General features: G+C 38.8%; 1 protein-coding gene across 1 annotated transcript; it reads left to right on the top strand.

Annotated features, from left to right (window-relative positions):
• Positions 1-8,594: 8,594 nt before the first annotated feature.
• On the top strand, positions 8,595-9,536 carry LOC118833469 (olfactory receptor 1361-like). The gene has a single exon (XM_036740823.1). The coding sequence runs from the start codon at positions 8,595-8,597 to the stop codon at positions 9,534-9,536; it is 942 nt and encodes a 313-aa protein (XP_036596718.1).
• Positions 9,537-13,090: the final 3,554 nt, after the last annotated feature.

Raw genomic sequence — 13,090 nt, 5'->3', positions numbered from 1 at the left:
GTTTTTTCACAGGATTAAACAGTATCCTAAAATGAATTAATGAAAAATAAAGTGAGAAAGTCTAGGAAAACCTTTCAGATAATAATGGCAACATTATAAAGAAAAACAGCTTTCAAAATGGTTAAGATCTTTCCTCATCACACTGACTAACAATGATTCCAGAAGACAAATGATGAACCAAGCCTCCTACTCATTTCCTGTTGAAAAAATATGTATTCTAAATTCAAATGTGATATAGGTTTTGGGACACTGAAATTTGTTTTACTTGACTATGTAAATTTGTTTTGTATATGAGGCAATGGTGTTTTGTGGAGATTTTAGAGTATGAAAGAAAACAAATGCTTATTAAGGAAAAGAAATGAAATCAATGAGGAGGAAGAAGAAAAAAGGAGGAGAAAAAGGAGGAGAAGAATGAAAGAAAGAAAGAAAGAAAGAAAGAAAGAAAGAAAGAAAGAAAGAAAGAAAGAAAGAAAGAAAGAAAGAAGGAAGGAAGAAAGGAAGGAAGAAAGGAGGGATGGATGGAGGTAGGGAAAGAAGGAAAGAAGGAAGGGAGGAAGGAAGAGCTACATTTTCAGTTTTGAGCTGTGCATATTCTAAATACAAATAGCTGATCCCCTGAGAAAGGGAAATCTTGCCACCTTCTGGGAGATTAGGAGTACTATAATAATCATAACAGAAATATTATGAATCAATGCTGTGCAGAGAGGGAAAGAAGCCATGAAGGAGAACATCAGTAGGGAAAAGTAACCTATAAATAAATGAAATTGGACAGGCCTGTGGGGGAAAGTTACTAATTATTTATACTTATTTATTTTACAAACTTTGATTTAGACTGAGAAGAGCAGGTTTTGAAACCTAACTCATATTTCTGAGCTATGCAACCTGAATCAATTCCTTTAACTTCTCTAGGGCTCAGTTTCCCTAATTGTAAAATGATCAATAACACTTTTCAACACTAAATCTATCATCACATCAGCCCATATTTTCAGCTGTGTGAATCTGTGTCCTGAGAAGGGAAGTTGGTCATTACACCTCAGCTGGAGTGTTGTCAAACAGTGAAATTCCCAGTTTATCTGGGTGAGAGGAATGAACTGCAAAAGTAAAAAGACTAAAAAAATCAGGCTCTTAGTGATCCTTGCACAAGACTTGAGGAGAGAATGAGATTCAGGGCAAAGGTCACTGATCCTGAAATTAGATAGCATGGTTGAAAAGTCTCTTTCTAAGGTATAGCTATTTGATCTTGGGCACAAGATGTAACCTAAAATTCAGTTTCTTTAATTCTCAAATGCATAATTTAGACTAAATAGATGGTCTCTGAGGTCCCTTGCAGGTCTAGGCCTCTGATCATGTTATACTGTGCCCCAAATGAAACTCTGACATGGAAACTACATATATTCTATGTACGTAGAATGTTTCCCAGCACTGATGTCTTATGGTCACTGTGCTAACACATATATCATTTTCAACTTTCTGTGCTCCAACATCTAAAATACATTTCCCAGAAGAGAACTGGAAACAAAGAGAGATCTCAATGTTGCTGAGAGAGCAGTGTGGTGAAAATAAATTTTAAAACTTGGGTCAACTTCTTCCCCAAAGGAAGCAGAGCCCATAGTGGTATGGAGGACAGACAATTACCCAGTGTTTGTCTCTAACAGGGGGCTCAGGGAATTGGAGTCCTGGGTCCAGGGACTCCCTGTAATGTACTTACAATTATCCCCATGCATCCTTCATGGGGAAAGAAATAGACTCCTGCTGTCATACACATCACCTCAGGTAAAGCCTCAAGCCCTCTTGCTTGGGCTAGTTACCTATTTGAAACTTCTCTGTCAGTAGGGGCCCAGGGAAAGCAACAGCTTGGTCCTTCAGCACCAAAAGAGAAGAACCAAACAAACACTCAAGTAAGTGCATAGGCAGGGGTCACTTTCTGCTCATTTGAAGGTCAGGCTCACACAAAATAATGTTCTGAATGTGTCTCAAAGAATCTCAGAAATTTATTGCTAAAAAGGATTTGAGAACATACAATGTCACAATTGTAAAGGCTGTTAGAATGTTGGTTTTCAAAGACAGAAAGGACTTAAATTATGAATAGGGCTAGAGGACAGTTTAGAATACAAAACGCTGAAGCTCAAAAGGAACTTAGAAGATAGAATATCAGAGCTCCATAGGACTCAAAATAGACTCCTGGTTGGTCTCCATGTCTAAAGACTCTCCTCAATCCAGCTCATCCCCCACTCAGCTGTCAAACTGATCTTCCTAAGGTACAGGTCTGACCACATCACTCCTTTAATCAAATGGATCTCAATTGACTTTGTGATCTTCTGCTTGGCTTTTAAAACACTTCATAATTTGAAACTTTTCTTCTTTTCCTGGCTTCTCACATCTTACACCTCTGCATGCACTCTGAAATCTAGGGACACTGACCTTGTTTTTCCTCACATCAAACTCTCTATCTCCAGAATAGAAGCATTTTCACTGGCTGGTCCCCATGCATGGAACTCTCTCCAATGTCCTCTCCACATCCCACCTTCCTGGCTCCCTCCAAGACTCAGCTAAAATCTTTTCTTCTGGAAGAGGCCTTTTCCAATCCCACTTAATCTTAGTGTCTTTCCACTGAGACTAGCCCACATTTCTCCTGTATATATCTAGTTTGCACACTGCTGTTTGCATGTCGCCTCACCCATTACAGGGTAAGCTCCTTGGGAGCAGAGATTGTTTTCTGCCTTTGTATCTCCAGGGCTCAGCATGGTGCCTGGCACATAGTAATAAATGCTCAGTGACTGACTGACAAGTTCCTTTGGACATAAAATGTACAAACCGGGGGGGGGGGGGACTTTAGAATGTAGGAGGTATAATAGCAGAGTCCAAGGTGACTCTCACACACAGTTCATAGTATTTTAATGTTGGAAGGAACTTCAGAACTTAGAAAAGAAAATATTGGACATAGTAGGAAGGGAAATCTTTTTTTTAGAAACCAAATTTAGTAGTGGGAGGGACCTCAGAATCAATCTCTCAGTCCATGTTTATTAAGCAGCTATTATGGGACAGGCAACATGCAATTTGGTGGGTATCCAATATAAAGTGTAGTAATCCCTGCCCTCAAGGAACTTTCCCTCTAACTGTGGAGATGGCATGTACATATGTGAGCATTTATAGAATAAATCAAAGTTAGTGAAAAGTGGTTTGGGGGAGGAAAGAGACAACCAACTGAGCTGGCTGTTCAATACATCAGGAGAGGTTTCACATAAAAAGTCCTCAGGCTGACTTTGAAAAGAAACTGGCAATTCCAACAGGCAGAAATGAGAAAGCAGAACATTCAAGGCACGGGGCACAGCCAGTACAAAAGCACAGTGGTGGGACATGGAGACTCATGTAGGTCAGGAAGAACAGAGAAGCTAGGAAATACATCAATAGAATGTGTTTTCCTGCCACATTTACCTTTCTGTAAGAAGGTGTTCTTTTCTAAAACACACAATTCAACCTACCTCTCTCTCCATCCACAAAAGAGGAAAGAGGACCATCATGGAAGGAAAGAGAGAATGCTTTATTGTCATGAATATGAATGTCTGTCTGGGGATCTAGCTATATGTATTCTAGACCTGGTTTGCTTGCCCACAGCTAATAGCCCACAGCTCGTGCTACTTACCTATTTGAAACTTATCTGTCAGTATGTGCCCAGGGAAGGCAACAACTTGGTCCTTCAGGAACAGAAGCTAAGATCCAGACCAAACACCCAAGTAAGTGCATAGACAGAGAGCCTTTTCTGTTCATTTGAAGGTCAATGTCACTCAAAGTAAAGTTGTGAATGTGCCTCAAAGAATCTCGGAACTTATTGCTAAAAGGGATTTGAGAATGTGGATTGTCAGAACTGGATGGGCTGTTGGAACATAGAACATAGGATTTCAAAGACAGAAAGGATTTAAAATGTAACTGGAGCTAGGGAAGACCTTAGAATATAAAATGTTTAGAATCAGAAGAAACTTAGAAAATAGAATTTCAGAGCTGTATAAGGCAAAAAATAGCCTTCTAGTTGGTCTCCATGCTTTAGCTTAGTTGTATCATTTTTTAAATGGTTCACTGAGTTTTAAGACTGGATTATTTCAAAGATCAGGGTAATCAGAACTTGGAGAGTCCTTAAAACAAAAAAAAAATGTCTGAGACAGAAAGTCCCTGAAATTATAGAATGTAAGAGCCAAAAGAGGTTTTTTTTACAGAGATGTCCAACCCTCAAAGCAGGAGGCATATGGCCCACATCTCTCATAAGTACTATCAGAGTACAAAAGATAAATAACATTACATTTTGAAGGTAAGTCATTATGTAGCCTACAGGAATCTTTATGTATAAATTAGTGGACCTATTTCATTTTGAGCTTGACATCACAGCTTTAGAATAGAGGTAATTAATGCTGAAAGAGCCTTTGGAACATAGAAAAACTGAATGATAGACTGAAAAGAACTTGAGACCAGAACATATAGAATGTTAGAATTGCAGCATCAGAGTTGGATGGGAACTTATACAATAGTTTATCAGGCATGGAAAGGCCCTAAAGATCAATTGTGAAAAGTAAGCTACCGGGACAAAAAGCTGGTCCAGGTCACAGAATCTGTTAGTGGAAGGCCTGGGGCTAGAACCTAGGTCTTTTGAGTCCCATTCCAATATGCTTTGTCCAACACAATGATGACTCTGCTTATCAAATCATAGAAGTTAGAGAGGAATCTAATTTCCAGACAGGGATACAGAAATTGTCACTTCCAGAATCTCCTGTCTTACCTCACCCCCCAAAACATCCTTATTCAGCAACACAATTAACTTCCACGTGTCTATTAGCTTGGGAACAATGAAGGACTGTCCCCTCCCCAAATCAAAGTAACCGGTTGCAATTGCCACAGTCTAATGAGCAGAGTACTTGGATTGAAGCTGGAAAGACTGGGGGTCAATTCCTGTGAAAGGCCACAGGTTTAGCTCATCTATATTCTAGGAAAGCATTTCGAAGTCTCTCATGCAATTACTATGGACAGTAAGGACAGATGTGGGCTAGATGTTAGTGCAAGGAAATAATCCTTCAGATGTGGTGGGTTCCCTATCTCTGATGGTCTTTAAGCGTAGGGGAAATCACCATTTATGAGGATATTATAGAGGGGATTTCTATTTAAGTCTAGGTGAACTGCATGGTTGAGACTGTGATACTATTTTAACCAAGACTTGAAGGAATTCAGGAAAACTAGAAGGTAAATATAGGGAGGTAGAGAATGGCACGTAGGACAACCAGTGAAAATGCTCTGAATCAGAAGATCAAGTATCTTGTATAAGGAAGAGCAAAGAGGTCAATGTCACTGGATCACAAAATGGAGAGCATACATAGGGAAGTAAAGTGTAAGAAGACTGGAAAGGTAGGGGGAGACAAAGTTGTAAAGAGCTTTGAAAATAAAATAGGGGATTTTGTATTTCATCCTGTGAGTAATAGGAAGTCATTAGAGTTTTGTTTTTGTACCAAGGTGATATGGTCAGTCTGGCACTTTAGGAAGATCAATTCAACAGGTGAGTGGAGAATGAAGTGGAATAAGGAGAGACTTGTGGCAGAAAGACCAAATAGCAGCCTATTGAAATAATCCAGGTGTGCGGGGAAGAGGGCCTGAACCAGAATGAGGTCAGTGTCATAGTGGAGAGGGAGATAGATAAGAGAGATGTGACAAAGTTAAAATTGATAGGCCTTGGCAAAAATATTTAAATGGACTCAGGTTTGGTTAGAGAGACTGAGGAATGGTGACTGGGGGATGGGTGGTGCTTTCAAGAGTAGTTGAGAAGAAAACAAAGATGTTTAGAAGAAAAGGGGATTTATACAGAGGGAAGAAGATAGTAAGTTCAGTATTAAACATGTTGAGTTTAAGATATCTGGTCTCAGACACTTACTAGCTGTGTGACCCTGGACAAGTCACTTAATCCTATTTACCTCAGTTTCCTCATCTGTAAAATGACCTGGAGATGGAAATGGCAAACCATGCCAGGATCTCTGCCAAGAAAACCCCAAATGGGGTCAGGAAGAGTCAGACACAACTGAAACAACTAAACGATAAAAGGGACATCCAGTTCAAGATGTCCAGGTGGCAGCTGCAGATGGGAGAATAGAGATCAAGAGAAAGGTTAGGGCTGGATAAGAGGATCTGAGAATCATTCACATGGTGATCATAATTGAATCCACCTTGTTCTTCCCATCCATTTCCTAGATTTCCTAACATAAACATACTGTCTGAATATCTAGTGCTACTGAACTATCCATCTCTTTATGTCTTTTGTCCTTTCCTATAAAACGTACCTTAACAAAGTCATTTTAACCATGGGTCTCTCCCCACCAAGTCTCAGTGAAACAATTTAAAATGTGCATCCAATTATAAAGATTCATCTTGCTACTTACCTACAGCCTATGCATTTTTATAGACCTCTGAGGCCATGGTCTTGAATTGACTACTGGCTCCCTTTTAGGTTATTCTCCCCTATGAATCACTGGTTCTCTATTACTCTTATTCTTCCTGTTCTATATTTCCTACTGACTCTGACAGTAACTCATACATTAACAACAAAATGCAAAGCAATAAAAAACAGTATCTACAATATTTTTATAGAAAAGCAGTATTAAACTTCTCAGCTATATTATATATGTGTATACTTGTCCATATATGTTCAAGTCCCCAACTTTCTCACTTCTATGATATTGTCTATGCATATATGCCTAAACCACTTCATAATGTCCCATGCCGTTAACATTCTCATGAGGTCGAAATACCTGAACTCATTTTTTAGTCTCAAAAACAATATCCATTGCCTGAATCCCAGGATCCCAAAGCTCTCACTATGACACAATTGTGGATATACCAATGTATCCCTCATTATGATGCTGGCACACTATTTGGTATTTCTATCGTTCAACAGCTCTTGTCATTTCCAAGGCAAAGATTTCTGCTTTCAAAGGAAAGAAGCACATGAGTGACTATTGTTATTACAATCCTATAATCCCAGATTACATGACTCTCTTTTAATATAGAAACAGTTAAGCACTCATGAAACTGGTGCTCTCTGGCATGCTTATCAATTTTAAAAATCTGTTTAAAATAGTATCATGTTATCAGGTGTTGCACAAAGGACATGCAGGAACCTTTCTTTCTGTGCTTCATACGAAAGGCTGTTATTGTCTCCAGATCCAAATCTTCATATCCAATACAAAGGATTACAGTGTAACATGGCTTTGTGGATAAAATTCTATCAGGAAACCAAGTAAACGATCCCACCCTTATAACAATAAAATTTTGAAGTCAAAATGATAGACATGACTGACTGAACCTTAAACTCCTCTGGTTGCTACAGTATGTTAAGGATATATCATTTCATCTACATAACCCTCCCACACTAATGTAGGTTATAATCCTTTTATTGCTTCATCTGAGTGGTGCTGATTGAAAAACAACATCCTCTGTGCAATGTGGTAAAGAGATTCTCTCAACTTTAATTGACTGGTCCTTAAACATTAGACATTGATTCCATGACCACTAGAGCCATTTTCCATCCCACCTTTCCAGACTGAACCCTGGATTTTGACAAATAAAAATAAGCAAAATCAACCAATTACACAACTGGGCTGATGGTTCATGCATTGTTTTTAACCAGAATCTGAAGTAAAAATTTAAGTGTAGGTCTGCTCATGATTTTTCTGTAGTCAGTGAGCTCCACTAGCTCCCTATTTTTTCCAATGACTTCTCTAGTTTGAAATTCATTCTGTTTGCCTCTTGACCTACACACAAAGCAGTCTGATGGGACAGGGCACAGAACCATTTGTCAGGATGCCTGGTTCTAATTCTTCTTCTACTACTTTCTAGCTATATGAATCCTGGTCCTTAATTTTCTTATCTATAAAATTTAGGGAAAATTGTTAAGGAGGTACTTCATAGAGCAAGACAAAATAATAACAAACTTCCAAGATCAATAGTCATTTATCTAATTTGTTTTCAGGTATTTGCCACCACAAAGGATGCTGTTATGACTTTTATTGTTGCCTTTGCCCTCCTTAAGATATATACCCAGTATTGGTATCTCTGAGATAAAGAACATGAACAGGTCAGTCAAATATCTTGAACAATTTCAGACTGAAAATGAACATATTTGGGTCACTTCACACCTCTGCCAAAAGGACATGACCATGCCTATCCTCCCACAGAACCTCCAACTCTGAGCATTCTTATCTTTTGTCATCTTTGCCAATTTTCAGAGTGTGAAGTGAAAACTAAGAAATTTTTTCATTCATATTTCTATTATTATCAGGGATTTGGAGTATGATTTCATGTGGTTATTTATAATTTGTCCTTCTGAAAAATGTTTGTCTATCCTATTTCCTCTTCTCAGTTGTTACTGTGGGACATCTTTTCTGGATTACATCACAGTCTATTAGCTTTGATATTTTCTTCAGTGCAATTCTTTTTCCACTATCCTATATGTCTTTTAACTCTATCTTCGCTGATTTCAATGGAAAAAAAATCTTATATCAACTTCAAATTGGCTGTCTGAAATTTTTATTTCTTTCTTTCCACACATTTTTCCCAAGAGTCCCATGGAAAGGGAAAATTATTCAAGAGTCTCTGAATTCATCCTCCTCGGCCTTTCAGACCAGCCAGAGCAGAAGAGGTTCATGTTCCTTGTATTCCTGATTATGTATCTGATCACAGGGCTGGGAAATTTGCTCATCATCCTGGCCATCAGGACAGACTCACGTCTGGACACCCCCATGTACTTCTTCCTTAGCAACTTGTCCCTGGTTGACATCTGCTACACCTCTACCACCATCCCCAAGATGCTAGTTAATTATATATCTGGGAACAAAGTAATTCTTTATGTCAGCTGCCTGGCACAAGTCTTCTTCTTCAGTTGGTTTGCAGCAATAGATAGTATCCTCCTTGCCTCCATGGCCTATGACCGCTACATGGCTATCTGTGCACCATTACACTATACAATGGCCATGACCCCAAGGGTCTGTGTCCTTCTGGTAGCAGTGTGCTGGTTTTGGGCTTGTGCTAATGCCCTGACACATACTATTCTGCTGACCCAACTCTCATTCTGCGGCCACACTGAAATCCCTCATTTCTTCTGTGACCTCAATGTGGTGATAAGATTGTCCTGCTCAGATACCTTCATCAATGACTTGGTGATCTACACAGTGGGAGGACTGACAGCTGTAATTCCATTCATTGGCATTCTAATCTCCTACATTCACATTTTTGTGGCTGTTCTCAGGATACCATCAGCTCAAGGGAAATGGAAAGTTTTCTCCACCTGTGGCTCTCACCTCACTGTGGTCTGTCTCTTCTATGGAACAATTATTGGAGTGTACTTTAACCCAACATCTGCCCACACAACACAACAGGATACAGTTGCAGCTGTGATGTACACTGTGGTCACCCCCATGCTGAACCCTTTCATCTATAGCCTAAGGAACAAGGACATGAAAGGAGCCCTGAGAATGCTCCTCACTAGGAAACCCAGCCTTGCTCTGTAACTATGAGATATCCTCCATAACCAGGCTTGATTTATACCAGAAATGTAGTGATGGTTCAGTAGTAGGAAACCTATCAAAATTATATTAACCATATTAATGATAAAAATAAAAATAATAAATTATTACATTAATAGATGCAGAAAAGCACTAGAAAGCATAGGAATAAGTGGAGCTTTTGTTAAATTGATAATTAGTATCTATCTAAAACCAAGAAAGCATTGTACGTAATGGGGATAAGCTAGAGTTTTATCAAGGAGAAAGCAAATATGTCCATTACCACCATTAATATTAAAAAAAAAGAAATTGAAGTGTAAGTAAGAGAATTTCTTGTTCAGGCTTCTTGCTGCCATTGTGCTAAGAAAAACTCTGCCTGAGACTTTATCTTGTGCTTCCTGGCACTGTTTGCTTGCAGCATGCAGGTCACTCATCCTGCTAAAGTCTATAAAATCAAGTTTGAGACATAAACTTCAGCTGTATTTTCCAGGAGGACCTAAGTAAGAAGTCTGCAGGTCAGACTGATCTAGTAGAAATATGCAAGGGTACATGATTCTTTTCTATTTTTTGGACTCTATTTTGGAATCCATCTTCTAACTTTGGTTTGTGACTTAGTTTTAATTTCCTATATTAACTTACTAGCTAACTTACTGAACCACTATACCATGGCCTTTCCTGACTTTTTAATCTGATGTATAACTGTCTCCTACTGTTTTTAGTATAAGGCCATTACTGTCAAGAGTGTTCATAGTTACCCTGTTTCTTGGCATAGAACCATCATCATCAAGATGGTCCAAGATGAGAATTCTAGGCTATCCACTTACATGGCAACTGAAGATAAGCCCCACCACGATGCAAATGAGGGAAGGCAACATTCTCTTTCTCTGTGTGTGTGTTTCTTTTTATTTTATTAAATTCTTTTTTCTTAGTTCCAAATACTCTTTCTGCAACCCCTCCTCCATCCATTTGAACGGACTCTCTTAAATTCTTGTTTCATCCCCTTTCCACCCGTGCTGTTTAACAGATCCATGAAAGGGGAAATCGGTCAGTACTCTCCAAGTTCATCCTCTTGAGCCTTTCACACCAGACAGAGTAGAAGAGGCTCCTGAACTTATTACTGCTTACCTACCTAATGACAGGGCTAGAGGACCTGCTCATCATACTGGCAATTAGGACTAATTCCCACCTTCGCACATTCATGTACTTCTATCTCATATAAGCTTGTCCTTGGTCAACTTCTGCTTCAGATCAAGCACCATCCTTAAGATGCTGTTTTATTTTACACCTGGGAGCAAAACAACTCCCTACACCAAGTCACTGACAGTAGTGTTCTTTAGTTGTTTCACAGGATTAGACAGTATCCTAAAATGAATTAATGCAAAATGAAGTGAAAAAGTCTAGGAAAATACTTTGGATAATAACGGCAACATTGTAAAGAAAAAAACAGCTTTGAAATAGTTAAGATCTTTACTCATCATAATGAATAACAATGTTTCCGGAAGACCAATAATGAACCAGGCACCCTACTCACTTCATGTTGAAAAAAAAAGGGTACTCAAAATGCAAAATGAGACATAAGTTTTGGGACATGGGAATTTGTTTTACTTGATTATGTTGATTTCTTTTTGCTTATGAAGCAATAGTGTTTTGGGGAGTTTTTAGAGAGTACAAAAGGAACCAAATGCTTATTAATGAAAAGAAATAAAATCAATGAGGAGGAAGAAGAAAAAAGGAGGAGGAAAAGGAAGAGAAGGAGGAAATAAAAAGTAAGAAATGGAGGAAGGAAGGAATAAAGAAGGAAAGAAAAGAAAAGAAAGAAAGAAAAAAAGAAAGAAAGAAGGAAAGAAAGAGAAAGAAAGAAAGAAAGAAAGAAAGAAAGAAAGAAAGAAAGAAAGAAAGAAAGAAAGAAAAAGAAGGAAAGGGAAAAGGAAGGACGAAGGAAGGAAGGAAGGAAAGAAGGAAGGAAGGAAAGAAAGAGGAGCTACATTTTCAGTTTTCACTTGTGCAGAATCTAGATACAAACAGCTGATTCCCTGAGAAAGGGAACTCTGGCCACCTTCTGGGAAACCAGGAGTACTACAATAATCATAATAGAAATATTAGAAACCAATGCTGTGCAGAGAGAGAAAGAAGCCATGAAGGAAAGCACCAATATGGAAAGGCAACCTATAAGTAAATGAGATTGGACAGGCATCTGGTGGAAAGTTACTAATTACTAATACTTTTATATTTTACAAAATCTGATGCAAGTTCTAACTACCCAGCTTTTAGACTCAGAGGACAAGGGATTGAAACCTAACTCATACTTCTGAGCTTTGTGACCTCAGGCAATTCTTTTAACTTCTCTAGGGTTTAGTTTTCCCAACTGCAAAATGATCTCTAACATTCCTTTCAACACTAAATCTATGATCACATCAGCCTGTGTTTTCAGCTCTGTGAATCTGTGCCCTGAGAAGGGAAGTTGGTCATTACAACTGAGTTGGAGTGTTGTCAAACGGTGAAATTTGCAGTGTATCTGGATGAGAGGAATGAACTGCAAAAGTAAAAAGACTGAAGTGTAACCAGGCTCTTAGTGGTCCCAGCACAAGATTTCAGTAGATAGTGAGATTCAGAGCAAAGGACATTGACCCTGAAATTAGACAGCATTGTTGAAAAGGGTCTTTCTGGCATATAGCTGTTTGATCTTGGGCATATAATTTAACTTGAAATTCGGTTTCTTTAAATGAATAATTTAGATTAAATAGATGGTCTCTGAGGTCCCCTCCAGGTCTAGATCTCTGATCATGTGATGCAGTGACCCAAATGAGACACTGACATCGAAGCTACATATGTTCTATGTCTTAGGGCCCTTCCCAGCATTGATGTCTTATGGTCTCTGTGCTAAGACCTGCATCAGTTCCAAATTTCTGTGCTTCAAGATACAAAATACCTTTCTTGGAAGAGAAATAGAAACACAGAGTGATCTGAATGTTGCTGAGAGAGCAGCGTAGTGAAAATAAATTTTAAAACTTGGGTCAACTTCTTCCCCAAAGGAAGCAGAGCCCATAGTGGTATGGAGGACAGACAATTACCCAGGGTTTGTCTATAAGAACAGGCTCAGGGAATTGGAGCCTTGGGTATAGGCACTCCCTGTAAAGTACTTACAATGATCCGCATGCATGATTCCTAGGGAACAGAATAGACTCCTGCTCTCACACACACCACCTCAGGCAAAGCCCCTAGCTCTCTTGCTCCTAGAAGAACCCACAGCTTGGGCTAGTTACCTATTTGAAACTTCTCTATCAGTAGGGGGCCAACATCTTGGTCCTTCAGGACCAAAAGATCCAACCACTCAAGTAAGTGTATAGGCAGGGGGAATTTTCTGTCCATTTGATGGTCAGTCTCACACAAAATAATGTACTGAATATGTCTCAAAGAATCTCAGAAACATTGCTAAAAGGGATTTGAGAATGTAGAATTTCAGAATTGGAAGTGCTGTTAGAACACCGGTTTTCAAAGACAAAAAGGACTTGAATTATGAATAAGGCTAGAGGACAGTTTAGAATATAAAATGTTCAAGC

This window comes from Trichosurus vulpecula, chromosome 1, assembly GCF_011100635.1.
Source record: "Trichosurus vulpecula isolate mTriVul1 chromosome 1, mTriVul1.pri, whole genome shotgun sequence".
In the NCBI taxonomy this organism is placed as follows: Eukaryota; Metazoa; Chordata; class Mammalia; order Diprotodontia; family Phalangeridae; genus Trichosurus; species Trichosurus vulpecula.
Note: the sequence above shows the minus strand (reverse complement) of the source record. Positions and strands in the feature narration are given on the sequence as shown.

Coding starts and splice junctions, on each gene's coding strand:
- LOC118833469 (XM_036740823.1), top strand. CDS start 8,595: ATGGAAAGGGAAAATTATTCAAGAGTCTCTGAATTCATCCTCCTCGGC.